Genomic DNA, 27,600 nt, shown 5'->3' with positions numbered 1-27,600 from the left:
AAGAAGAATGTTGCTACAATATCTCTTTTCCTGGAAGTTTATAGTTCAGAGAACATTATTCTAATGTTTCTTTTGATATTGGCTAGAATGGAAGATTTGACAAACCCAGAAGATATCAGAGTCAATCCGAAGTGTGACAGGAAGGTGTCACTTTATGGTTACTTAAGAGGGGCACACTTAAAAAACAAAACCCAGATTCATATGCCAGGTAGTATATTTGTCTGTTAAAGTTTGTATTATTTCACTGATGCATGCATTGTAATATTGCTGTTTTGCATCATCTGCTTTGCATCTGTAAAAGACTGATGTAAAAACAGATCTAATTATTTTTAAAAGCACATTGTTTCTAAAGAAAAGAAAAATGCTGTTACATTTTAAAATTGATGTTAGCCTTTGTAAAAACATGATCTTAAAGTAAACAGTTTTGCTTTTCATTGAGAACTTCTTGCAGTTAAACTAAACAAAATGATATTTTGGCAAACTGCAAAGTAAAGCTCATCAGTGTAATGTCACTCTAGAATGACTGAATGAGAGCCTTACTAATAGTGAAAACTAATACTTGTTTAAAAGTATTAAATAATATAATACATAAGTACTAAATACAAATTAATAAATTACTGATTTTTTTTTTTCTTTTGTAATATGGAGCAATGTCAGTAACAAAAAAAAAAAGGTATTAAAAGCAGTGATTTGCTACTGTCATCCTAGAAAGAGTTGTACTGTTCATTAACCGAGTAACTTGTTTTCAGGCTTAATGTTTATTTTTTAAAACACTGCATTTTTTTTGTCTGTGTAGTGTCTCATTGATATCAAGTCATTTTGTAGCATGTTAAAACCATTTTACCTCTTCACGGTGAATTGTACAATTTTTTAATTGGAGCTCTGTCAAAGTTTTTTCTTTCTTTGTCTCCTGTCCCAGGTGTAGGGGACTTTATGGTGAGTGATGTCAGTTTCTTGCCAGACCCATGTGCACTCCCTGAGCAGCAGAAGAAGCGTTCCTTAAACGAAAAAGAGAAACTGATTTATGCCCCACTATCAGGAGTTGGCGGTGTAGTGTATGACAAAGATGCTGTTTATATTGACCTTGGTGGAAGTCATGCTCATCAAGATGAAGAGGTGAGGAAGTGCTTGTTCTAGTTTGAGTTCTTCTGCTGTCCTGCAGAATACGACCTTTACCTAACTCAGTTTTCAGATAAACACTGTGAACCCCACATCCTTACCCATAAATATTTTATTGAACTGTCCTTTGTTTCTACAGTTATATAGGAGGAAGGAAGATAATACCCTCCTACTGACACCTTTCCCTTCTCTAACATGCCGTCAAAATACCCAAGTAATTACTAATAAAGTCTTATAGAGGCTCTCCAAACATTCAGTATGTCTTATGCCTTGCCTATGAAATGGGTGCAACTTTTTGTTATTTTTGCAAGCAGGGAAATTCTGGGAAAGTAATTGTCATTTTTCCAAAGGCTTCAAAGAATTTATTCTCAGTTTGGGGCTTAAACTGAGGGGAGCAGGCACTTTCATATTGATTTTATTTAAAAAAAATCTTTTGGTTCATCAGGAGGAAGTGAGGCCAAACCATGAACTTGTCCAAAGCCTCATCTCCACCCATTCCACCATTGATGCTAAGATGGCTTCAAGCAAAGTGTCTCTTTTCATGGACTCCAACCCATTAGGCTCAGAAGATTTGGAAAGCCATGGGTAAGCTTTTAAGTTTACTGATTAGTGAATGACTAAAGAACATGACTGGGAGAAGCAGAGCACTCATAGTTGTTGGTATGAGCGTGACGTTAAAGATGTGTGGCTTGTTTGAATGAAAGGTATATGCAAGGTATATAGATGGCTTGAGGGAGGGATAGTGTTGAAGACAGAATAGTGAAACGAGAAGTTTGTTTAAACGTCATGACTCTGAGCCTACAGCCAAACTGGAAACAGAGGTTGAGAAGAGAGGATCCCACTCATCATTTTACCAGGGTTTGAACTTGTCCTCTGAAATCAAAAGGGCTGTTTAAGCCTTTGGCAGTTTCCTGTTCCAGTTATGCTGTTAACAGAAAAGCTTTTTAAAAGAAAAAATATAAGCATTGGGAACAGGATGATTGAGAGTGTGAACATGGACACTTACAAGGTAAAGAATTATGAGCCAGTCTATAATTGGATGCAATTTCAAATATACGTTTAAGATAAGAGCTTAATATTGCTTTTAATCTTGACCATTTCTATTTTAGGGAGTAAATGATGACCATCCACTGTTTACTGCTCAGAATGCAATAACTAGTACAGGATTCTGGTTTTGTCAGGTTTTCAGTGAAAGGAAATCCAAGCCAACCTTTTTTTGAATTTTCTGTTTATCTTAGCTTCTGCTAGAAGACACTGCAAAAAATCCTAGGAGATCAGCTTTGCAGTTTGAGTAATATGGGCTTGGACTGCTAACGCATTGTGCCACTTTTTTACCATGAAATGCATGCCCACTGTAATGAGAATTATCTTTGTGCAAGAAGAGAGACAGCTCTGAGATTGTAGAATTTAAGGCAGTCTTCAGATTCTGGTGCAGGAGTGCATCTTGAATTGAAGGTGGAGGTACTAGTGCCATTGTTAGGTTGCCTAAAACTTGGCACTGTAGAACTGCTTTCATAGATTGTAAGGGGCTGGAAGGGACCTCACAAAATCATCAGGTCCATCCCCCCTGCACTAGGCAGGAAAGACAGCTGGGGTCGGGTGATCCCAGCAAGGTGATCATTCAATCTCCTCTTGAAGCTTTCCAGGGTAGGTATTGCACCACCTCTGGAGGGAGTTTTTCCACTGTCTGGACACCCTAACTGTGAAGTTTTTCCTTGTGTTAAGCCTGAAATGGACTTCCAGGAGTTTGTGGCCATTACTTTTTGTTATTCCCCAGGGTGCCCTGGTGAACATTTGCTCATAACTTAGAAAATTTCAGCCTGGACGGCTGAAGCATAGCAATGTTTGGTTTTTGATGTTTAAAACTCCCATCTGTTTCAAAGACAGTGATTTGGGGAAAAACATGTTATGTCTGAAAAAACAAAACAAAACAAAAAAACTTACTATTTCATTGTGATGCACTGAGGTTTTCATGTTTTCTTTCAAGAAAGTATTTAGATGTAACTTGTAAATAGATGATGACTGATCCATGTATGTGATGTGTGTAACAGTATTTTTCTATACAACAGCAGCTTGTTTAGTGTTTGTTTTTCTATTTTAAAAAACACTCTTTTTAAAGTTAGAAGTTATTGGACCACAGCAGTGTTGCAAACAGTTAATTTTCCCTCTATATATTTAAAAAAATATAAAATTGAATACTGTTTTTACTCAAATACAAGATTAAAACCTCTTTCTCCCCCTTCCCCTCCCCCAGCTGCCCCGGTTGGCATGGAAGATAAAAGTACCTCATTTTATAATTACCTACAAGATAATCTCACTGAATACATTGCCCGTCATTAAACTTCTGCCAAAGCAGCATGTGCTAAGCAGTGGAAACCAGCTATGATAGTGGGAACCTATCATAAGGACAAGTTAGTGTAGCCCATCCCTACCACAAGGATAGCTTAGTGCAGCGCATCTCAATAAGATGTATGGTAGTGCCTCGTTAAGCACAGTCCCACTCATGATTGACCCTAAGTGCCTGGCAGACATGAGGAAATGGGGCCCCACATAGTTCATCCAGAATCCCTCCATCACCACCTCTTTCAGCCTGGCACATATGATTAATGTGGCCCTGTCATCCGTGAAGTAAAGCTGGACCAGGTTGCCCTGTGCCTTATCTGCATATAAAAGGTCGGCGCATCCCAGGACTTGTGACAAGAACACCCGGTTCTATTCATGAGCAGAGGCTAATTGGTGCATAGCTTCTTTGGGGGTGGGTATCAAGTACACACACATACTGAACTGTATTGAGCTGTTGGGTCAGCGTGGCCTGAAATACTCTTGACTCTAGTGGGGCCCAGCCCAATGTGTGATAAATCATGACACTTTGACTTTGGAGAAATATACATCGTTTGTACTATATATAAATGAGTGCTAAAGGACTTCTTAAAAGTGTGCTTACAAAGTGCTTCAGCAGTTTCGAAAAAACATAACATGCATCAGTTCTGGATGAACTAAGTGTATGGGTACTATATGCAAGTTGATGCAGCTATGTTTAGTTTGAAGTTTATTGTTTTCAAATATGCTCCTCACTTCTATGGGGTGAGCAGGGTCTGTGAGTAGGAGGGGGAAAGGGCTGCCAGGGCAAAAAGTTGGGGGGAAGCAGAGAGCAAAGGGGGTACCTAATTTCCCTCGATTTATTTTCCCTGCTTTAGCAGTGGGAAGGGGACAGATTCAAGGCAGACCTCCAATAATTAAGATTCTGTACCTGGATAATTACAACATTTATAAGTTCTCCATATATAGTTTCTAATTACTGGGGGATCATCTTGTAATCATGGTCATTTTCTCTTCAAGTAAATACAGTACTTGCTGGCTTAGTCATAAGCAGTAAACACATCATGGATGGTAAGAGAACAATCACAATTTTCAGTAAAATACAGCATAATGCAGGCACTCAGTCCAAACTATTAGACAGCTGTGAGGAATCACAATTTTAGATGTTGTGAGCCCTGGCAAGGCTTCTTGAATCAACAGATGCCTGGAAATTAGATAATCCTGCAGTTTATTTTAGTAGCACTGGTAGTCTGTTCTTGCTGTTCAACACCAAAATATTCTTTAAATGTTGTTTGTGGCTTTGTGTGCCTCCTTCATGCTAACTTTGTTTTTTAATCTTGTGCTCTTTTGGGAAAGCAGCTTTGTGATGCCAAAAGAAGAGAAGCAACTTGATTTAAAGACTGGGAGAATACGTAGGAAGGCAGTGTTTGAAGAAAAAGAAAATAGTGATGGAGAAAGTGATGAAGAGGATGACCAAGATGAAGAAATGTCTGAAGGTGAAATGGCTGGAAGTGATAGTGACGAGGAAGGTGATGCTGAAGAAGGAAGTGATAAAGAACCACCAGAACAAGAGGCAAATCCCAGGAATGCTAAGCGCCTGAAAAGAGAGGAGATCAAAGAAGAGACTGTAATGGAATTGCCAGCATTTGCTGATAGTGATGATGATCTTGAGATGAGCTCAGTAGAAGAAGGAGAAACAGGCCTGGATGAAAGCAGCAAAGAGACAGATGAGGAAGATGAACAGGAGAGTGATGAGAAGGAAAGTTCAGACTGTGATTCTGAATCTGCAGACAAAAAAATAGGTGAACGCACACCATGTGAAACAAGCAAAGAAAGTAAAGAACTGAGAGGGAATCGTAAACAAGATCTCAATTTGGATAAAAAAGTGGTTTCCACTACAGATTCTGGAAACTGCACAGCTGAAGAGGTGTCTGAATCTGAGCCTGAAAGCTCTTCCCTTGATGAGGACGAGGAGGAGGATGAAGAAGCTGAGGAATTGCATAGAAAAAGGGTTCAGAGTACTCAAGAGGTTAGTACTCTTAGGCAGTCTAAATTGAAAGCTGTAGAAGATGAAGATGATGAAAATCTTCTGGAAGAGGAATATGAAGAGAAAACTGATTTTTCTGCAGACACAGCAGGTATCTTAACTGTCATGTATTTTTACTGTATGTTTATCATTGTCCTTGTTGAAAGTACACTTGAATACTCTTGGCAGAATTGTCCAGTGCCTAGAACAGGAAACTGCAAGTTAGAGCAGCAAGATTATTTTTCCTTTAAAATTGTTAACTTGTTGAAGTTGAGGGAAGCCTCAGATTCCCTAAAAATAAGGTTGAGAAAAGGTGTACCTAGTTTTTAAAGAGTTCTCTGGTTCAAGACCTTCAAAATTGTTACCTTTATGGTGTCGTGTATTGGACCAATTGTACTATGTTGGAGAGCATCAAGTGCTATTCCTTTGGTACATCCTGGGGAATTGTGCAGTTATGTGCCCACACAGTTTTATACATAAAAGGCATGGCCACACACAATTACATAATATTGCATAATTTAACTATGGTGGGCTCTATGCCTCCACCTCCTCAGGGTTCCCAGCACTGCAACTGGGAGCCTCATGATGTGGAGGCAGAGCCTCGTGACTGGACAGCTGAGTAAGTGGGGAGGGGAGCTCTTGCTTGTGGGGGTGGGCATGGGGTTTTTGGGTGGGTGTGGAGTTTGTTGGGTGGGTATGGGTTGCACGCCATCAGGTCAGGCCAGGCTGGCAAATCCATGTAGGGCTTCCATGTAGGGCTTCCAGCACTCCAGCAGAAAGCTACACGTGGAGGCACAGAGTCCACTTGGACCGATGGTGCACAGTTCCATCCTGTAGTGTTGCGAGCTCCACGTGCCGGCATGGAACCAGCCCGGGCTGGTGCAAAGGCGTATGCTAGAAGGCTGGGCTGGCTCTTTGCCAGCATGTGCAGCCCCTGGGACTCAGCCAGAGGTGTGCACTGCCAGGGGCTCTGCTAATTGTGGTCATAAGCAACCCGAGGGCCTGCTGCTGCTGAGTTGCCAGCGATGGGGGCTGTGCACCATGGGGTGGGGGGAGTGTGGCAGGGGGGCCCACATCCACCCCCCACACATGCACACAACCCACACCCACCCACAACCCCCACACGCATACAGCCCTTCACAACCCCCCCCTTTCGCAAATCCCTCACACACACCACCTTCCAACCATATAAAGTACTTGAGTATATTTCTAAAGAAGGTTTAAATAGTGTTATACTTAGTTTAATTTGTGTTTTAAAAAAAAAATAAAAAAATAAAGTAATTAATTTTGAGTTTTCCTGAACATAATCTTGAATTTTTCTGCACATTCCCTGGGGTCTACATAGGTCTGAGAGAGAAGCAGATACAGGGTTTCCTTAGACCTGAAGAAGGTCACCTGATACCTGAAAGCTTGTCCACCAGCTCTCCCAGTAATACAGCTGGTCCAATAAAAGATGTCACAAAAATCCTTCCTTCTTATTCATTGCGTAGACTGTCATGACTATAACAACACTCCAATGCTACCACTCTCTTTGTGGAGACAGATGGGAAGAGGAAAACACTTTTCAATTATTTTATTAGCATGTAAATAATACTGGAAAATTTATGCTTATGAAAATAGTCTAGTTTATAGCATCTGTCATTAAAGTTTACACTTTGTTCCTTCTAAAGTTTTCTGCCTATGTTACAGGGGAAAAAAAACTTAAGGTATCTGATGATAGTATAGTGTGAAAACTGAAGTGGTCTAACTGGATCTAGTTATGTAACCAGGCTAAAAATCTTGTCTAGAGACTTTTATAATATTGCAAAATGGTCCCTGTTTATAAGGGGTATGTGTGTGGGTTTTTTTTGTAATTTCTTTAACCTACCTCCCCTTCTCCCCCTTCCCCTGGCAGTCCGAGTGGACCTTAATCTTGCAGGTTCCAGTTGGAGAAAAAATTGGCAATTTTTCCCCCCTCTTTTTAGGTGCACTTAGATGGAAGGAAAATCTTTCCCAAAAGGCAGCTCGTGTCTTTCTGAGACAACAGCAGTCAACTCCTAACCTTCGTAAACTTGTTTATGGAACAGGTAAAGATACTCCAGAGCCTCTCTTTCCCTATAATGTAATGTTACTATCCTGTTATCCCCTATAGCCTCTAACCATAGACGTTTCAGTTAGAAATAGCCTTCAGGGGGTCTGAAAAAGAAATGGATATAATTCTCTAGTTGCTAATTTTTTCCTTGGCCAAAAAGTAAGTTTTGTCTCTGTAATAAATTCACTTACGGCAATTTTGACTGTGATGTTACTAGTAGTTATTCAGACACTAGCTACGCATATATTATTTGGTCTTTTCTTTATGATGCACAGTAGTATTTTCCAGGGCAGGATGGTGGTTCTTTGAAACGTGTTGCAGTATTTTTGTGAGGCAGTGGGGAGGGTGTTGAGGCTCTATCAGTTTTTTTTTTTTTCCTTCTATAATATTTTTCTACAAACATAAAAATCAACATTTTTTTCAGGCAAGTAGTAGATGCTCTGCAGGTAGTAGGTCAGTTTCTTTAGCTGTGTTCAGCGATTTTTGTTTAAGACTTTCTTTGGTGTTAATGAAATATTTAACTGATTCAGATTAATCATATGATGTCCCTAATAGGTGCGTTTATTAAAGCGATAGTAGGCATTTGTCAAGATTCAGGCAGCTACTTTAAAACAAAAATAAAACTGATACTTCTTAAACAATGAGTCCTGTTATAAAAAACTGATAAATCTCCAAGTAAGTGTCTGGCTGTTTAAGGCCCTCCCTTTGTGCAACACTTGTTAAAGTTAATGAAAATTTGGCAAACAGAAGGCTTGCAGTACATAATGCTTATAGCAGTTTACAGCATGTTAGCAATCTGCTGAATGATACAAAACAAACAGATGATGGACGTAGTCTTTCTGGACTTCAGCAAGGCCTTTGACACCGTCTCCCACCCCATCCTCATTAAAAAACTAGGCGACTGTGGCATTGATGCCTACCCAGTCAGATGGATTGCAGATTGGCTCAAGGGTCGTACTTAGAGGGTGGTGGTGGATGGGTCATATTCGACCTGGGGAGAAGTGGGCAGTGCAGTCCCCCAGGGCTCGGTCCTTGGGCCCACGCTGTTCAATTTCCTTTTCAGCGATTTGGACGATGGGGTTAAAAGCAACCTGTTTAAATTTGCTGACGATACCAAAATTTGGGGTGAGGTGAGCACGCTAGTAGGGAGGGAAAGACTAGCAAGACCTGGATAGGTTACAGGGGTGGGCTAACAAAAACAGGATGTGTTTCAATACTGACAAGTGCAGGGTGCTGCACTTGGGCAGTAGTAACCAACAGCACACTTATAAGATGGGAAACTCCCTTCTTGAGAGGACGGAGGCAGAAAGGGATCTTGGAGTCATTATTGACTCCAAGATGGACATGGGCCGACAATGCGAGGTCATGGTTGGCAGGGCTAACCGGACCTTGTTGTGCATCCACAGGTGCATCTCAAGTAGGGCCAAGGAGGTGATCCTCCCCCTCTATGTGACACTGGTCAGGCCACAACTGGAGTACTGTGTCCAGTTCTGTGCGCTCCATTTCAGAAGGGATGTGGACAACATTGAGAGGGTCCAGAGGAGGGCCACCCACATGATCCAGGGACAACAGGGCAGACCCTACAATGAGAGGCTGCGGGACCTGAACCTGTTCAGCCTTCACAAGACAGGGCTGAGGGGGGACCTGGTGACTGTCTATAAACTCACTAGGGGGGACCAGAAGGGTTTGGGAAAGACCTTGTTTCCCCTAGCGCTCCCTGGTATAACAAGAAATAATGGCCATAAGTTGTTGGAGAGTAGGTTTAGATCAGACATCCATAAGAACTACTTCACAGTTAGGGCGGCTAGGATCTGGAACCAACTTCCAAGGGAAGTGGTGCTGGCTCCTACCCTGGGAGTCTTTAAGATGAGGCTTGATGCCTACCTGGCTGGAGTCATTTGAGCCCAGTTTTTCTCCTGCCCAGGCAGGGAGTCGGACTTGAAGATCTACAAGGTCCCTTCCGACCCTACTTCTATGATTCTATGTTTTTAATACTCATACATTTTATATACAAAAACACCGCAGTTACTTAATTGGAGATTTTTTTTTCAAAGAGTGTGTCATCCAAAAAGAACCTGATTTTTTTTCTTTCTTCAATGTATGTGAAATTTTGCAAATGGAATAACTTTATATTAGTATGTCCAGACTAACCATCTTTCTAACTCCAGATCTAGTGTTGTGTTATGGCCAGTGTGCTAATTCATGTTCCTACTGCTTGCTCTGTTAATGAACAAAGCCATGTTTCAGTTTGTCTCTGATTTCTCATTTGAATCCAGACTGATTCCCAGCTGTCTAGCTCTACATTTTACTGTTGAAATCTTCTTTCTTTAAACTACTTCAAATATATAAAAAAGTAAGGAACTAGAGAGGTTTTGGATTAATGTAATCAAGTTGCAGTTTATGATAATTTTAACTACTTTTTTATTTAGTGGCGGAGAAGGAAGAGGATGACAAGGATGATGGAGAAGAAGAGCTTGGAGGGTTGTTTCATGTCAGTCGTCCTGACAAAGAATCCAAACTAAAGGCTAACGGCCTTGACTGTTCCAAATTTGCAGTGGAAATTCCCCAGGATTGGGATTTAGAAGAGGTACTGCTTTTGGGGAGAGAGCTCTTGCACTCTGTACTCTTACGGCCACATTCAGGCCTGCATTGAGTTGCATCCATTTATTGTATCACTTAAGAAGTTGCCTCCCAAAGAACTGCCATTGCTGCTATACCAAGAAGAAGTGTTAAAGAAACAAACCCATATGAGTTAGGCAGTTTTGCTTGTGTGTCACGTCCTTTCTGTCTACTCTCTTTTGTTAATCACTAGAAATATTCTCTCACAAATTCTTAGGATTTTTCTTTTTTTTTCTTCTTCTTCTTTTTTTTGGTACTATAAAGAGAAGTTAAAGGGTTGGATTGACTGTGTTAGGGCTGATGTTTTCCTGTTTATTCACTGAAGTAGGTGTGTGGTGCTGGCCCTTTTCTGGTGGGATAACCTCTGAAGGGTTGAGAGACATTATTCATTCTCTTCCACCTCTACTGAGGGTGTCTACAGGGAAGACATTTTGATATAGACAGCTGCATATAAAGAAATGAGATGAGGTGAGACCGTCTCTAAACCAGAGAAATGATTGCAGATGGAAGTACTGGTGAAGTGCTATATGTGGTGACAAATGACAGGTACATCAGGCAGTCTTTATTTTACAGGTTATGAGCAGCATTCGGGACTGCTTTGTAACAGGAAAATGGGAAGCAGATAAAGATGCTGCAAAGCTCTTAGAGGAAGATGGTAGGTATGATTATCTCTGAATATGACTAATGAAGTCAGAATTTCTAATACATTCAGTTACTTAGTATTTAACTTATCTGTGATCATTTTATTACTTTTAAACAGGTAAGAATCACTAATGAGTGGAAATACTGTTTGCAGGGAACTAGTTTGATCTCCTTTGTTTGTTTTGCTGAAAAGCAGGGATTATAGATGTGGTGGAGGACAGGTGCATTTTTTTATTTAAAATATGGATCTGCCATCTTTTAAGTAAATTGTTTGAATACCATTAGCCCTAGTAGAGTAAATATCCAACTTACTGAACTTTAAGCATATTGAATGTGTTCTAGATTTTTACTCTTTCCAGTCTCTGCCACTTGGTGAAAGCAGATGTCAGGTTCCTTTGAAAGTAACTTGAATATGCAGGGATTCAGCAGAAACAGTGATGTGATGTCAAAACTAAGGGACACTTTTCTCTTCTGATGGTGTGGATCCACCCTCTGGGAGATGAGATTCCCCAGGGGTTACTCGATTTCACTTGAAACACTTGAAGGTGGCAATGTGAGAGATTTCTCATGATACAATATTGAAAAGAAAAAAGGGAAACCACTTAAAAATGGGGCTGCTACTGCTTTACTATAGAGAATGATGAAGGAAATGGAGAAAACTGCTGTATAAAGCTAGCAGCAGGAAGGAAATGTGATAAATCCATAGTGAAAAATAAATATCCATAAAACTGTAAAGGTCTGAAAAATACAAAACCGTGTAACCCTGTTGCTAACCAATGGGCATTGTGGCTGCTGTTTTTACAGAAGAACTTTATGGTGATTTTGAGGATCTTGAAACAGGAGTTGTGCATAAAGGGAGACCTGCTGTTGAAGAGGATGAGGTATGATTTGCAGCTTGCTTTTCATCATTTGTTTTATCCTTTAAGCTTTTGGGGACTGACTACAAAGTTGTTTGTAATTTAGTAGGAACAGACTGATGGGGAAATTCCAAAATCAAATAGATATGTTTGTCTGCTCTTATTTTCAGTAGGACCATCCTTTTAGTACTGGATGGTCAACCTATACAACTATTTATGTTGAACTCATAAATAGCAGAATTAGAAGTCAGCTCACTACGATCTCAACAGTAGAGGGCAGGCTTAATCAGCTTGCTTAAATCTCAACAGTATTCAGGTAATGAGTGCTGGAAGCTGAATATTATATTCTTTGTCCTTTAATTTAATCTTTTCTCAAGTATTGAAATAAAATAGGAAATTAGGTGAGGGACTAGAGTGTTAACCAAGGAATAATTGTAGGATAGACACCAAAAATGTCAATATAAAACTATGTAATATTGCCATATGCTGCTATAATATGCTCTCACCTATATGCTTGACGTTACTATTGTACAATCTACATTTTAGGAAGAAAGACAGGGTTCTATACTAGATCTCTACTTACTGTGAAGAAATGTTGGCATAGTTTACTTGGATATTATTTCTAAATCTGTTAGCTGTAGGGCATTTTAACTTTTTGAGGTGCAGTAATGTAGGTTATAGCACTCTATGGGTGAAATCCTCTCTGTACAGGAAGCTGTGTTTATTAGGGGTGTCTGAAGCCTCGGTAGCTGATTTGATTCGAAGGAGATTTGGCCCGATTTGGGGACCGAATCTCTGAATCTGAATTGAATCAGGAGACCAACTAAAAGCTCCAAATTGATTTGAAGCATCCAAATTGATTCGAAAAAGCTTTGGAAAAGATTTGGCCAATTTGAAAATTCGGCCATAAACTAAACAGGCAGCTGCTAGCTGCCTCCAGCTGGTAAGTCTGTTGGAGTTGGGGGAGGGGAGAGAGAGAGGGCATGGGGAAGGGAGGGATTGGGCCTGGGGCTGGGACAAGCTGCCCAGCTGGGGTGGGGGGGCATGTTACTCAGGGAGGGGTGCAGGATGTGGGCCCAGCAGTGCTGGGAGGCTTTTTAGGGCTCATGGCAAAGCCCCCTGCGCAGTGCGGGCAGCGGGGATTGCCCTGCCCCTGCTTGGTACCTGTGCAGCAGCTGCCCCATGGCATGGGTATAGCATGGCTTGGCAGGGTGCCACATGCTGTCATTTTTGTCATTTGTGTATGTATAGATAATGTGTTCATAGTACAAATTTCATGTTGTTTGAGGAACTCTCTCTGGCTGCCACACCAAACAATTGCATAACATCAACATATTATTATCTGTGTAGCTTTCTCTGTGCGCTTCGAGCTAGAATGATGGCTTCAGTCCTCATCCAGTTAATGTCATTCATTTGAGACTGGTCTCAGCTTGTGTTAACACTGCCTCTTTAGGGAAACTGTTTAAAATGGTGGTTCTGTAATGTGTTTCTAGCCAGCCTGATGAATTGGATATTACAAAGGTGCAGCACCACGAAGGCTCAGAGCCCTCAAACAGAGATAATGGTGAAAGTTTATTCATTTAGTCCCCAGATAATGCCCTCAGACAGAGCCCAACCCCAATTTGAAGCTAATTTTAATATATAAGAGCTATAAAGCTCACATGTATAGAAAGAGAGGGTATAGCACCAATTTCAAGATAACAGGAACAGGCTGACTTTGGAAGAGTTTGGAGAACTGTGCTCATTTGGATGAGTGACTTGCCTCTCGTTTTTCAGATTTCTTGTCCAGCTTCTTTATTTCCCTGGAATGTTCTAATTCAGCTGAGCACATGCTGTTTAGACGAATGATTCTTTTCATCCTCTGCCATCTTCCTGTGCTAGAAAGGATTCTCCCTTTTCCAGTAGCTCCTCACTCAAATGGTGTGGGACTCCTGTACAATCCTATTTCGCCCCTTATACATCATGGTACTTAACCATTCCAGGCATAGTGGGGCACTGTGGAGGCATCACACAAAGGTACAGCTGAAGCAGTTTTGATCATATCCCCACTAAGACTTGCAATTCTGAGTGGGTTAATTAAAATACCACCCAGTGGTGTTACATCTGATTGGTTTCGACTGCTTTGCCTACTCAGAATGCATTACCACAGAATTGCCGGGTATAACTATCCATTGATGCTTGTCCAAAGAGTTTTGTCTGGAACTTCACTGCAGTATGGTCTCATGTATACTACCACACTGAGAGCTGTATTAATGAAAGTTTGGGGCAATGAATGCTGTACTTGCGGTATAATTATGAGTCCAATCATAATACAGTATACATCATACAGTATAATTATGAACCCAATCATAATAGTTACCAAATTTATTTAGAACAAGTTAAATATGTAAAGTATTGTGAATTTTAATTTATAACATGTGACTATTACTTTTGTACTTATTTGCGAAACTTAGATTGTTGCAAGCTGGCTTTGTTCAGGCAGGTCTTGTACAGACTTCTTCCACCCAACCCATTTTGTACAGTACTGCACTCCCAACCTATATCACTCCAGGCTTGGGTCACTTAAGAACAGTTTCCTTTTATAGTACAGGTGTGCATTTCAGATTAATTGTAATAAAACATGCTGATTCTGGGTGCTGCACCTCTTGATGCTTGTTTTAACATCAAAGGTTTCTGATGAGGGCAAAAAGAATATTCTAAGGCCGTGAAACTCAGTTTCTCTTGCCCCTTCCCCTGCCCCCCCCCTTTTTTTTTTTTTTTTGCTGAAGAGAAGTGTTTCCATGTGGAAAACTTATTATTCAACTATTTTTCTCTAAGATGCAAATTAGTATCATTTCTTGGTCAGAAACATAAGAACTGTTGGGCAGAATAGGATATTTTTTCTTTTTAAGAAAATTTTAACAGCTGTTTGATTGCCTTTTTTCTGACTAGGCTGTAAGCGAAGAAGAGCAGAAAGAAGAAAAAGAGCCCAAAGCAGAAGAGGAGGAAGAGAAGAAAAAGCTCTTGGACAAGAAACGCAAATTAAAAGAAATGTTTGATGCTGAATATGATGGAGGAGATGCTACATACTTTGATGATCTTAAAGGGGAGATGCAGAGACAAGCACAGGTGAGAGCTGGTGAACTTGGCTATTTGTCTGACAGTAAAAGTTCTTATATACCACATTCTGTTTCTCTGAGGCATTAATGTCATTCAGCAACAGCTTTAGAAGTTATGTGCAAAAAATCTTGGAGAGATCCTTTTTATGGGTGAACATTGTGATTCCATTATCATTAAAAAATAAAGCCTTAATTAGAGTTGACTTATTGAGTCACTAACTCAGGTAGGAAAGCATAGTACATGTCAGAAGCTACTTTTTAAATGCAATATATTTAAAGTTGCCTAGTGGTTTGTGCATGACGTGGTGGTAGAACAAGCAAGTCATATTTGTTCTCGTGGAAGAAGAAATGTCAGATGGTAGAGATAAGTGAATTGAAGTGTAAAGGTTGTCTATATTACTACCATTTAAAAAAATCAAAATCCTTATTGCCCAGATTATCATTAAAATACAAAGAAATATTTTCCTAATATGACTTCTTCATGTAATCAGTTGTTATAGTTGCTGTATAGACATTAAACACTCACAAGTGAGCAAGTGGGTATTTGCAAGGCAGTCTCTCCATTAAAATACCTTCCAGGTCATTGAAAAATTTGAGATAACCTCATCTGTCTGCTGGGTGGACATTTTCAGGGCAACCAGAGGGAGAAATTGAGTTGTGCATTCCTTCCTAGTGTAACATGAAATGAAAATCCTCAGAATATTTTTAACATCATTTTTTTCTCCTCATTGACATTGCGTGAGAATATTGCTGGCTTATGTCCCAATAAAAGAACCTTTTTTTTCTACGCAGTCTTCTCGTCCAACAAAATCTCTCTTGTATTAGTCATTAACTCAACTGTTATGTTTGCATTAACCTCTGACATAAATGACCAAACAATAAGCCTGAGCATTCTGAAGTGCTTGCTAAGAACATTTCAAATGTAAGCAAGCCTCTTCCAGTAAAGGAATGAGACAATTTACAGCTCCTTCACTTAAAGCCTGTTAGAGATGTGTGTAATATAAGCACTATATTGCTATTGCAACCCAGCCAAAGTTTGCACCAAACTGGAGAAACCCAGACTTCACAAGTGCATTTTCCCCATGGATTTTTTTCTTTGTGTTAAAGCATTCAATGCATAATGCAACCCACTGACCTGTATAACAGATTTTAAATATAGCTCCTGTGAAGCGATCAGTAGAATGGCAAAATAAGAAGTTCTTGGCAGTACAGAACAGTGGGAAAGAACTATCTTGTTAGTTACAAAAATGTATTGATAATTTATATAGACTTAGAACCCTTTTCTGTATTTCATCACGTGTACCAAGGAAAGGAACTCCCCTTTGAAGCCTTAGTCACGCCACCAAAAATACTTAAGAGCCACCCTCTTAATTTTTAATGGCACTTAGTTTTCAGAAGTACCTCAGTGATATCAGAAGCTAAGTGCACTTCAGTAGGGATCATTGGCTTCTGCTGGATGCTGTCTCCCAGGTTGGAGCATTTGAAGCTTAAACTTCTTTGTGTTAAACTGGATCTGTTTTCTGAATGGAACTCTCCAGGGAAGAATGTGTGGAGGTAGGCATCTGTTATTTTTGGAAGAAGTCAAAAGAACTGCTAGGTTTATCCAGATGCATGCTGTGTAAAAACATGCTGTTATGCTTTATATGTGGAACTGAAACCTGCCATACAAGAGTTGTTAACACTGGATTTCATATTTTGTTTTCAAACCATTAAAAAAACCGTTTTTGTTTCTCACATAGCTTAACCGAGCTGAATTTGAAGATCAAGATGATGATGCCAGAGTGCAATATGAGGGCTTCCGGCCAGGGATGTATGTTCGAATAGAAATTGGAAATGTCCCCTGTGAATTTGTGCTGAATTTTGACCCTCAGTATCCAATTATCCTTGGTGGTTTAGGCAACAGTGAAGGAAATGTAGGATATGTTCAGGTATGTAGCCAAAGCTATGAGTTTGGTGCAGCCATGGTTCAAGTTAGGTGGAGCTTCTGTTTGTATTTCATTTCCTTTTTGGTGTGTGTTAGCAAATAATGGAGAGAGCCGTAATGTGAAAGTCCTAATGTTGGAAAGGGAGTTTGCTTGTGGTGTGGTTTAATTTCAAAATCAAATGGCTGTCCTTTTGGCTTAATGCAGGTTGGGCAATTAGAAGAAAAAAAAATTATTAAAATATTACAGCCATACAAAGAGGCTCCAGTAAGGATTGGGTCGCACTGCAGTTTTGATAAAACGAGGGGTGCGTGCAAGTGTGTGTAATAGATTTTTCAGAAGGGTGCAAATTATTTTATCAGTCACTGGCCTTAAGGCTCAGGTTGTCCTTTAGGTCAGGTACAGACATTAACACTTAACACTTATACTAGTAAAAGTGATTGAAACCAGGCTGTACTTGTAACAGAACAGAAGTTCAGCAAACACAGATTGGTTTAAAAATGGCAGAACCTGGTCTAAAATTTGTCCCCCCTCACTCCACTCCACCAAAGGGCAAATGTGTGTTCTGTTTTCTACCGATATAAACGACACTGCTTACAGAAAACTGCATAACTTAGATCAAAGCTGCCTTGGGCTGTTTGAGCATGTATACCTAGCCTTGATGATAAGGTTCATCCTTTTTTTTTAATTAGTTGCGTCTGAAGAAACATCGTTGGTATAAGAAGATACTTAAAACCCGTGATCCTTTAATCCTTTCATTGGGATGGAGACGATTTCAGACTATTCCTATGTACTACATTGAAGATCACAATGGGCGCCATAGGCTTCTTAAATATACTCCACAACACATGCACTGTGGAGCAACTTTTTGGGGTAAGCTGTTAGAGTTGGCAACTGCAGCCACATTGATAAATTATAAAACTGGCTAGCCTTAAAGGAGGCTTTAGGATTTCTCTGCAAAAATAACCCCTTAAGGGTAAGGAAGAATCCTTTAAAACATATACCCAATGAGAAGAAGGGTAATAAAAATAGCTTCCATTGAAAAGAAAAAGGGTGGTAAGTGGTAGGAATGATTTGCGTGTTGTATACAGGCTGTTGTTGAAATTCTGATCACCCTGGTTTCGAAATTGCAACAAATAGAAGTTAGCAGCTGTAGTTGGCCCTGGGTATCTCAATGCACAGGGAGAGGGAATGTGTAAAGGGTCTAATTCTGCAAACAAATGCATACAAAAGTTAGTGCTTATGCCAATAATTCCACTGACTTCAACAGAGCCACTTGTATATCTGAGTAGTGTGATAAACACCACATAAAACCTTTGTGGAGGACATTCTGCCCATAATGCTTAGCTCACTGATCTTATTTTGGCATTCTCAAGCTACCTTTCAGCAAAAGCCAGATTTTAGCCAAATGTTTGTTATTATGTTTGTACTTATTTAATTTTATTTCTAGGCCCCATCACTCCACAAGGGACAGGATTTTTGGCTGTTCAGTCCGTCAGTGGTGCAACAGTAAGTTTATCTCAGAACATTATTCACTTCCTACTGTTGGTCATTGCATCCAATGATGAGTGCCTTCCTGTGAAGCTTATTCACAAGCTTATGTATTAACAGTAGGTATGAGGGGTGGGTTCTGAACATCTCTATACTCAGATACTGCAATAACAAGCATGAGATAAAGACTTGGACAGGAAACTGCTTCCTTTGGTAACTGCTTCAGCATCATCTATGCTAAAAATGACAAAATCTGTTTTACTGCTTTCTGAGGGCATGGGTTATATTTGCTCTATGGGCTAATGTCACTATAACCTCATAGTGAGGCGCAATTAATTGAAGAACAGTGATATGTTTCTGCACTGTGGTAGATGTGAAATCCTAGTTATCAGAATGCTTCAAGAATCTCTTAAAATATTTTGGTAAATGGTGCTGTGCATATACCTTGTGTGTTTTCTTCCATAGATTTCGTATGTATCTGGAGTTTCATGGGTAGCGTGAGAGTAGGTTGATTGGTGATTTTATTATTTCATCTCTGAGAGAACATTACAATTGTTTCTTCTTTTTAATTGAAGAGGTACCTTCACAGTATCTCAGTAGGAAAATAATTATGGTTAGTACGTTATACAGTCTATCTTCTTGCTGGACCTTTGTGCGCATAGTTCTGTTTCATGGAGAAACACAATAAGGTTGATAATGAGAAGAAATCCTTAAGATTATATCCAAGTTAATTTGAATAACAGTTCTAAATATTTCATTAGTGCCTGGGTTGGGATGTGACATCACGTAATCACTCAACTAGTCATTCTGAAGTTGATTTTTTTAACTTGTCATGATGCTCTGCTACTGTCAGAGTTGTTGTTTGTGTACTCAGATGATTGAATATAATGAAATAATACCGGTGAAGTAAGTTCTTAACTGTTTGGTAGCAGGATAATTGTTTAATGATCCACACATACAAACTGTTCTATATTTCAGCCTGATTTTCGGATAGCTGCTACAGGAGTTGTGCTTGATTTAGATAAATCCATAACAGTTGTGAAGAAATTAAAGCTGACCGGTTTCCCATTCAAAATTTACAAGAACACTTCATTTATTAAGGTATGTGCTTCTATTAATGCTGATAGAATAGATATTGGAAAGAAACCATGTGAGGTGCTCTGGTTCTTCCTTTGACAGAACCCCCCACTTCTACCCAAATCAATGCATGTGTGACAGTGTACTGGTTTTATTAGGGTTCTTGATCTCTTCCTTTAATTTTATTTTCTCAGGTATATTTGATACAGTTTGTAAAAACATCCATTATTTTTCAGAGAATATAAACTATTATTACCTCTATTAGTCTTTCTGAAACCTCCTGTTGTGCCAATTATGTTATTGTCCTCCAGGGAGTGTTATAAAAGTGGCATGTGGATAATCAGTCAGTCAGCTTTCCTGATGCAAGATCTCGGTAGAATGTTAATTGAGTCCTGTTCATTCTTCATCCAGTCTTGGTTCTACAAAAATTACAAACTGTAGGATAAAAAATGAGCTCCTGCAGAAATTAGGACTTACCTGCTGTTGTGGAGCTGGCTGTGGGAAATACGTGGTACAGGACTGAATTTGCAGAGCCATCCAGCTGTTTTTAGTAAGGGAAGCAGACCTTCAAGCATAAAAATCTGGAAATAAAGCAATTTAGGATTTGTCTGCCAGGTGCTAGCAAGGTGCCATATTCTCTGAACCCAACAATGCACTTGATTATTTACTTAATCTTTAAGTATGTGAATAGTGTGCTTGACTTCTATGCTAGCGCTTTATTAAAGCAGAAACACATGGGTCAGTGTTGTGTTGCATTAGAACCTTGCACCTAGTAATTTAAGTTACTTATACTTCATGGACATTTGTCAAATGTTATGTTACAAACAGATGCCCTTTTAAAAGAATAGATGCTTTAAAACTTATTTATTTCACAGATTTCATAGACATTAGGGGCTGGAAGGGACCTCAAGAGATCATTGGGTGCAGCCCCCCCCCCGCCATAGGCGGGAAATTAGCTGGAATCAAGTGACCCCAGCAAGAAATTAATCCAGCTGTTTTTTAAGGAACCCAGAGTAGGTGCTTGCACCACCTCTGGTGGGGAGGGGTGGTCCAGACCATGGACACATGTACGGTAAAGAACTTTTTTCTAATATCCAGTCTAAATTGGCCTTTCTGGAGTTTATGGTCATTAGACTTTGTTATCCCTTGGGGAGCTCTGGTGAACAGATGCTCTCCCAGGTCCTGATGAACCTCTCTTATGAAGTTGTAGGCTGCCACCAAGTCCCCTCTGAGCCTTCTCGTTTTCAGCCTGAAGAGTACCAAGTCCCTCGGCCTTTCCTCCAGGCCTTGGATCATACAAGTGGCTCTGCTCCGGACTCTCTCAAGCTTCTCCACATCCTTCCTGAAGTGGGGGGCCCAATACTGGATGCAGTACTCCAGCTGTGGTCTCACCAGGGCCGAGTAAAGCAGGAGGATGACTTCTCTGGTTTTGCTTGAGATGCATTGGTGGATGCATTGGTGGATGCCAGAGTTTGGTTAGCTTTGCCCACCACCACATTACATTGGTGGCTCATATTCATCTTGTGGTCAATCAAGACCCCCAAGTCCCTTTTGGTTGTGGTGCTAGTAGCATAGGCTGAGCCTGTAAGTATGCTGAGGGATCTTCCTACCAAGGTGCAGCACCTTGCACTTCACTTCACAAGGGACAGGATTTTGGGTTGTTCAGTCCATCAGTGCCATCCAGTTTTGGTTGTCCCACCTTGAGAGTGTGTCCAAGTCGGCTTGTGTCACCAGCCTGTCCTGCAGTGTGATGGCCCTCTCCTATAATTTGGTATCATTCGCAAATTTGGCCAGTTCACATCTGACTCCTGAGTCTGGATTGTTAATGAAAATGTTAAAGAGTACTGGCCTGAGTACCAAGCCCTGGGTACACTGGTAACACTTCACCATGTTGATTTGCTCCCTTCAATTAGTACTCTTTGGGTCTGACCCCGTAGCCAGTTGCCTAGCCATTGGACCGTATGATGATCTAGGCCACAGTTCCCCAGCTTAACCATGAGGACATCATGGGGACCTAGATCAAAGGCCTTCTTGAAGTCCACATAAATGACGTCCATATCATCTCCCTTGTCCAGGGCATGTATTTCCTGGTCATAGAAGGAGATGAGATTGGTCAGGCAAGACGTGCCAGTCACAAAGCTATGTTAGCTGGCATTTAGAAGCTTGCCTTCTGTTAGTCTGGCATTAATGGATCCCTTGACAACTTTCTCCAGAATTTTTCCAGGGGTGGACATCAGATTGATTGGTCTAATTCCCCAGCTCATCCTTCCTCCCTTTCTTGTAGATAGGGACCACGTTGGCTCTTTTCCAGCCATCCAGGACCTTGCTTGAGAGCCACGATTTTTCAAATATCCTTGCTAAGGGGGATGCAGTGATGTCTGCCAGCTCTTTCAAGGCCCTCAGGTGCATTCCGTCTGGGCCTGCAGACTTGTGAATGTCCAGTTTCTCAAGGTGTTCCCTCACCTGATCCACATTAATTTTGGGTCCATCACCTGCTCCTAAATTGGTTTGTGCCATTCCTGGCAGTGTGATCCTCGAGGGTGAAAAACGGATGCGAAAAAGTCATTTAGGAGATTGGCCCTTCCTTGGGCATCTGATGTCAGTTGCCCCGTTGGATCTCTCAGGGGCCCAATACTGTCTTTGTTCTTTTTCCTACTTCCCATATATCTAAAGAAGGACTTTTTGTTGTCCTTGATTCCTGTAGCAAGCCTAAGTTCGATTTGTGCCTTGGCTTTTCTTGACTGCTCTCTGCAGGTGTGGGTGAGTGCAGTGCAATCCTCCTTGATAATACTTCCTGTTTTCCAGCTGGTGTTGGCTACTCTTTTGAGCTTAATGAGATCCACCAGTTCCTTATTCAGCCATAGGCGCTTCCTTGCTCATTGACTGCATTTCTTGGGAGAAGGGATGGTTTTGCCCTGTGCTTCAAGGATTGTTTTTGAGCAATGAACATTGCTCATGTACTCCCTTTTCTTTGGGGGTATGGCCTCTGATTGCCTGACTGACCAGTTCTCCCAGTTTGCAGAAGTCAGCATTCCCAAAGTTAAGGACTTCTGTTTTACTGAGGGGTTTGCCTGCTTTGTTGGTGAACTGAGAAGGTGACCAATTCATGGTTGCTGTCGCCAAGCTTCCCCTCAATCCACAGGTTGCTCACCAGGTCCTCCCCTTTAGCCAGGACCAGATCCAGCAATGCCTCTTCCCTAGCTGGCTCATAGACCTCCTGGGTTAGGTAGAGGTCATCGATGCATGTGAGAAAACTATGCGACCTGTCAGATTTGGCCATGCGATCACCCCAAAAAATCTCAGGGAAGTTGAAGTCTCCCATGACAATCAAGCATCAGGAGCATGTGGCTTTGACCATGTCCCTAATGAATTCCCAATCTAGGTCTTTCTCTTGGTTGGGGGGTCTATAGTAGACTCCTACAAGTAAGTCACTCTCCTTGTATCTTGACTCAGAGGGTCTCAAGGCACCTTTCCTGGTTTAGAAACTCAATCTGCAGGGAGGTGAGCTGATCTTTGACATAGAGAGCAACATCCCCACCCCTCTTCCCCACACGGTCTCTCGTACACACAGTGTAACCCTCTACTGCCACCGACCAATCATAGGTGGAGTCCCACCAGGTGTCCGTAATTCCTACAAGGTCGTAGTCATTATCTCATGGGAGAAGAGCCAGTTCCTCATGCTTGTTTCCCAAGCTCCTGGGGTTTGTTTACAGGCAGTTAAGTCTGCCATGTGAAGCCCAGTGCTTCCCTGAGGGACAATGTCAGAGCAGTGTAAAGTTATTGAGTTAAGAACCTTTGCCTTTTAAGGTGTAAATTAGATCTTTTTTCATTAGATGATTATCTTAACATGCTTGGCAGTATCAGTTTAAGTTAAGGGTGACATTTTAAGATCTTGATTCCTTGTTTATATGAAACTGCTAGCAGATGGTGGTGCTTGTGTGGCCGATACAAGTCCATGTGGAGGGTAGTATTGCTACTGTATTCACAATATGCCTAACATCTTCAATTAATGACCACATGTAATCCTTGAATGTCCTAGGGAATGTTCAACTCTCAGTTGGAAGTGGCAAAATTTGAAGGTGCAGCCATTCGCACTGTGAGTGGTATTCGAGGGCAGATCAAAAAGGCTCTTCGGACACCAGAAGGAGCTTTCAGGGCAACATTTGAAGACAAGTTGTTAATGAGTGGTGAGTTTTACTGCCATATAAGATTAATAGGTGATTATTACCCCATAACTTTTTTTCCATTTCTGATACTGATGGCAGCACTAGCTCCTCTTTTCTTTAGAATCTCAAGTAACCTGAATGTGGATTGAGAGAGAAAAGAACCTTTTGATTATATATTACATATGCAATAAATGTACCCATGACAAACTGATGGAAAATAATTGCTTACTTAACAGCAGCTTTCTGTTAGGTTGTTCTTAAGAAGCAGAAAAAAATATAGATGAAAATCTGTTTAGGTGATCTATTTATCAATGTTAGTTTGTTTTCTGCCAGACTTTTTGGTATATTTTGCCTGGACAGCTTAAACAGAGGCAGCACTTAGTGGCACGAGTGCTAGAAAGGGACTTTATAAATAATCCAGAGAGTGTTGATAAAAGCCTCTTAATAAATTCTTCTCTGGTCTTGTGTTTTGAAACAACAGATGAGTTCATATTTAGTCTATAGCACAACTGTGAGTGATAATATTTGTATATGGCCATTGGGTTTTAAGCTGTTGTCTCCTGGGGTGGTAGTTTCTGGATGTCGAAGTTGTACTAGTAGAAGATAATAGGGAGTAGTAGATAATTCTACCTACAACAACATAGAGAGGAAAAGACAGTATTTTTGGATGTGATGCAGAGATAGGCAGAAATTGTATGCAGGCTTCTTTTGCTATACTCTGATCAGTTTTTTAATTAAGTAGGCATATCTAGGACAGTGATATTCAACTTCTGGCTGTTTAGGAATCTACAGTTCTTGGGATATCTGGTCATATATACAGATTAGAGTAGAGCTTAAAGTATTAGAACATGCATTGCTCTGCCAAAGATGGTAAGAATGGTGTATAAAAGGAGTCCTGTCTAAAGTAGAGGTGAAATATTAGCGTCAGGTGCGTCACTCACTTGATTATCTTGTTCAAATAATCTTTATTGGAAGTGTTAATATAGCAAACCTTCTTGTCAAAACTAAACAAATATTTTTTTTCTTTCAGACATTGTTTTTCTGAGGACTTGGTATCCTGTTTCCATCCCAGCTTTCTATAACCCGGTAACATCCTTGCTAAAGCCAGCAGGTGAGAAAGACACCTGGACAGGAATGAAGACAACTGGCCAACTGAGGCATGAACGGGGTTTAAGAATAAAGCAAAACAAAGATTCCCTTTATAAGGTATGTTTTATACTTCTGTGGTCCACAAATGAAAAAGGTTATGTAATGTCTCTGAAAGGTATCCTTGTGTTCTCACGTGTGTGTGCGACTGTGCCCACATGTGTGGTCTGAGATGTATTTGTTCACATACATCTCTTACTCACAGTGTAGTTTTAACCACTCTTCCTGGTAAGCAGTGCAGAATGACAGTGGAGAGTGAGGGTGATGATTGTGTGCTCAGTAAGGACACATCACAGAGTGACCCACAGAATGAAAAATGAGAAATCTACTAGGTCAGTCAAATGAAACAGCCTTGGGAATTGAAGACTTCATATTAATCCAAAAAGACATTGGTCCTGCATTATTTGGCTCACGTCTGTAGTCTTATAAACCATGTAAAAAAATCTTTGAATACCCTCTGGCGATCAGGGCATAATTTCAGATCTCGTCCATAAAAAGTAACGAGACTTTGTCATATTATAACACAGGTGTAACCCATCATTCATAGTCAAGAATAAGAATGTCAGAGAGAGAACAATGTTTTTCTAAAGTGTCTGGAAGAAATATTATTTGGCAGAAATACAGCTCTTATGTATCTGATTAAATTTTTTTCAGCCCATAGTGAGGGAGAAGAAACATTTCAATAAGCTCCATATTCCCAAGGCACTTCAGAAGGCACTTCCATTTAAGAACAAGCCTAAGAATTATGAGAAGAAAGCTAAGCTTTCAAAGGACCAGTGGAGACCAGCTGTTATCAGAGAGCCTCATGAAAAGAAGGTAATCGTGTTTCATTTCAAAACAAACTGTATAAAAACATGTTGCTTAAATTGTTTTTGGCATTTATTTCAACTTTGGAGTCATTTGAATATACAGGTATTGCTAAAGACCTGTCTCTGACATTAAATCATCCCAGCTATTCATTTTACTCCAACGATAGAATAGGGCATATATCCTGAATTGGTTTTGAATCAAGTTGCTTAAATATTGAAGTAAAAGATTGACGTTAAAATGGCCAAACTGTGACTCAAGTTCTACTAGAGTCTAGTCAATTTTCTCAATGTTTAAGAACGTTTAAGTGCACTTGTCTTGTTACATGAAAGCCTTAACTTTTGCTGTTTTCTTTTCTTGCACTTATTCTGCAATTGTTTAGTGACAGAGAGGTAATGAATGCCAGTAAAAGGTAGTGCACTAATCTAGGATCTGGTGAAAAATAGAGTTTATAGGAGCAAGAGGAACTAAAACTTAATTTAGCTTTCCTGTCAGATTAAACAGTCTTAAAATTATAAGCTTTAAATGCTACCTTTTGATTCGGGCATTTCTGAGAATTTCATAATTGATAAGCCATTCAACACCCATTCCATGAATCACTGCAATTATTCTCATTTTACAAATGGGAAAATGGAGGTGCAGTAAAATGAGTTGCTTATCCAAGATTTCCACTCTTCATGTTGTTTGTTAAAGACTGTTACTTAGCATCTACCAGGAATAATTGCATCTTTTCTTCACACACACATCATGGGAGCTTTCCAAAATGTGTACTTATTGGAGAATTTTCCCGTTTCAGATATCAGCTCTACTTAGTGCTTTGGGTACAGTGCACAATTACAAAGTGAAGAAAGCCAAATTAAAGCATCGTGAACAGCTTAAAGAATACCTCAAAGTGAAGCGCAAGGAAGAGGAAGAGAAATTTAAGAGACAAAAGGAAGCCAAGAAAAAGCTGTATAGAATTATTGGACAAAAGGAGAAAAAGAGACAGAAGTCAAGCTTGAAAGGATCTGCTGGGGGAGAGAAGTGACATCAGAGCTCTATTAGAATCATCTGGAAGATAGATAGCTATGCAGCTTCCTGTTAAAGACAGCCAAAAGATGGCATCTACAACTGTGCTGTAGACTAAGTTGAACTTGCTTTGGAAGTGCAAGGAAAATAATGCAAATACTGACCTTGTTTATGTTCTCATCATGGAAATGTGTATAAATAATATTTTAAATGACAAATTTTAGGTTTTTTCACTGTTATACCAGAGAATGTAGTATTTCACAACAGTCATCTTCACACAGTACACTGTGACCATTAAAAGCCTTTTAGTGTTAATTAGTGAATATCATTAATTTATAAATGGATCACCTGGATTTCAGTGTCTGCCTTGGATTAAGATTTAAGGTTGTGTGAATAAGAATGTTTCAGTTTTTCTCTGTGCTGGTAATGTCATTGTTTAGTTTTACCCTTTGTCAGACCTTCTATGAAAGGGTAAGATCACGGTTAGTATTGGCAGCTGGGTCCAGAGGGCAGGAAGTTTGTTTTATGGCTATGGTATCATAATAAATGTTGCACATGTAGCCATTTCCAGATTCCTAGATCTTGTGTTCCTGAATATAAACACTGCAGACAAACTACCTTAGCCAGTGCCCTTCCTGTAATTTGAAGCCATGTTTTCAAAAGGAACAAATGTTTTTTCCAAGGTCTCCCATTCATAGGCAGTGTTTAGGCACTTCTTCATTGTCCGTTTAAACTGAGGCTGGAACACGGTAACATCTATTCCACATGCAAGTACTTTTTGGATCATCTTTGAGTGAAAAAGTGCTTTTTTTGTTCACCCAGGATCTTTTGAGAACACCCATACCACTTACAGCTGACCATCTCAGTTGTTGGCATCATTTTAAACTGTTTCCAAGGTTGGGGTGGGGATGGAGAGTTCCAAGTGTGTTCATAGATTCATAGATTGTAAGGCTGGCAGGGACCTTGGAAGATCATTGGGTCCAGCCCCCCTGCACCAGGCAGGAAAGACACCTGGGGTCAGCTACCCCAGCTAGGCGACTGTCCAGTCTCCTTTTGAAGATTTCCAGGGTAGGCGATTGCACCACCTCTGGAGGGACCTTATTCCATAGTCTGGACACTAACTGTGAAGCAGTTTTTCCTGAAATGGTCTTCCACCAGTTTGTGGCCATTGCTTCTGGTTTTCCCCTTGGGTGCCCTGGTGAACAGATGCTTACTGAGCCCTTGATGTTGTA

General features: G+C 40.3%; 1 protein-coding gene across 4 annotated transcripts in view; it reads left to right on the top strand.

Annotated features, from left to right (window-relative positions):
* BMS1 (BMS1, ribosome biogenesis factor) overlaps positions 1-26,784 on the top strand; it is a 43,005-nt gene extending 16,221 nt beyond the window's left edge. For 2 of the 4 annotated variants that reach the window (XM_019502328.1, XM_019502330.1), the window contains 17 exons: positions 145-208; positions 920-1,116; positions 1,565-1,704; positions 4,795-5,576; positions 7,429-7,530; positions 9,965-10,122; positions 10,728-10,809; positions 11,601-11,677; positions 14,585-14,761; positions 16,491-16,679; positions 17,366-17,546; positions 18,124-18,182; positions 19,143-19,265; positions 23,281-23,428; positions 24,438-24,613; positions 25,208-25,369; positions 26,157-26,784. In XM_019502328.1, coding sequence (XP_019357873.1) covers positions 145-208; positions 920-1,116; positions 1,565-1,704; positions 4,795-5,576; positions 7,429-7,530; positions 9,965-10,122; positions 10,728-10,809; positions 11,601-11,677; positions 14,585-14,761; positions 16,491-16,679; positions 17,366-17,546; positions 18,124-18,182; positions 19,143-19,265; positions 23,281-23,428; positions 24,438-24,613; positions 25,208-25,369; positions 26,157-26,387 — 3,048 coding nt within the window. In that variant the 3' untranslated portion in view covers positions 26,388-26,784. Of the gene's footprint in view, positions 1-86; positions 209-919; positions 1,117-1,564; positions 1,705-4,794; positions 5,577-7,428; positions 7,531-9,964; positions 10,123-10,727; positions 10,810-11,600; positions 11,678-14,584; positions 14,762-16,490; positions 16,680-17,365; positions 17,547-18,123; positions 18,183-19,142; positions 19,266-23,280; positions 23,429-24,437; positions 24,614-25,207; positions 25,370-26,156 lie in introns of all 4 variants that reach the window. The other 2 variants (XM_019502331.1, XM_019502329.1) reach the window with 2 other exon arrangements.
* The last annotated feature ends 816 nt before the right edge of the window (positions 26,785-27,600 follow it).

The sequence above is a fragment of the Gavialis gangeticus genome, unplaced genomic scaffold (assembly GCF_001723915.1).
Source record: "Gavialis gangeticus isolate Ggan-Ray unplaced genomic scaffold, GavGan_comp1, whole genome shotgun sequence".
Taxonomy (NCBI): domain Eukaryota; kingdom Metazoa; phylum Chordata; order Crocodylia; family Gavialidae; genus Gavialis; species Gavialis gangeticus.
The sequence above is the reverse complement of the archived record's forward strand: the minus strand, read 5'-3'. Positions and strand labels throughout refer to the sequence as shown.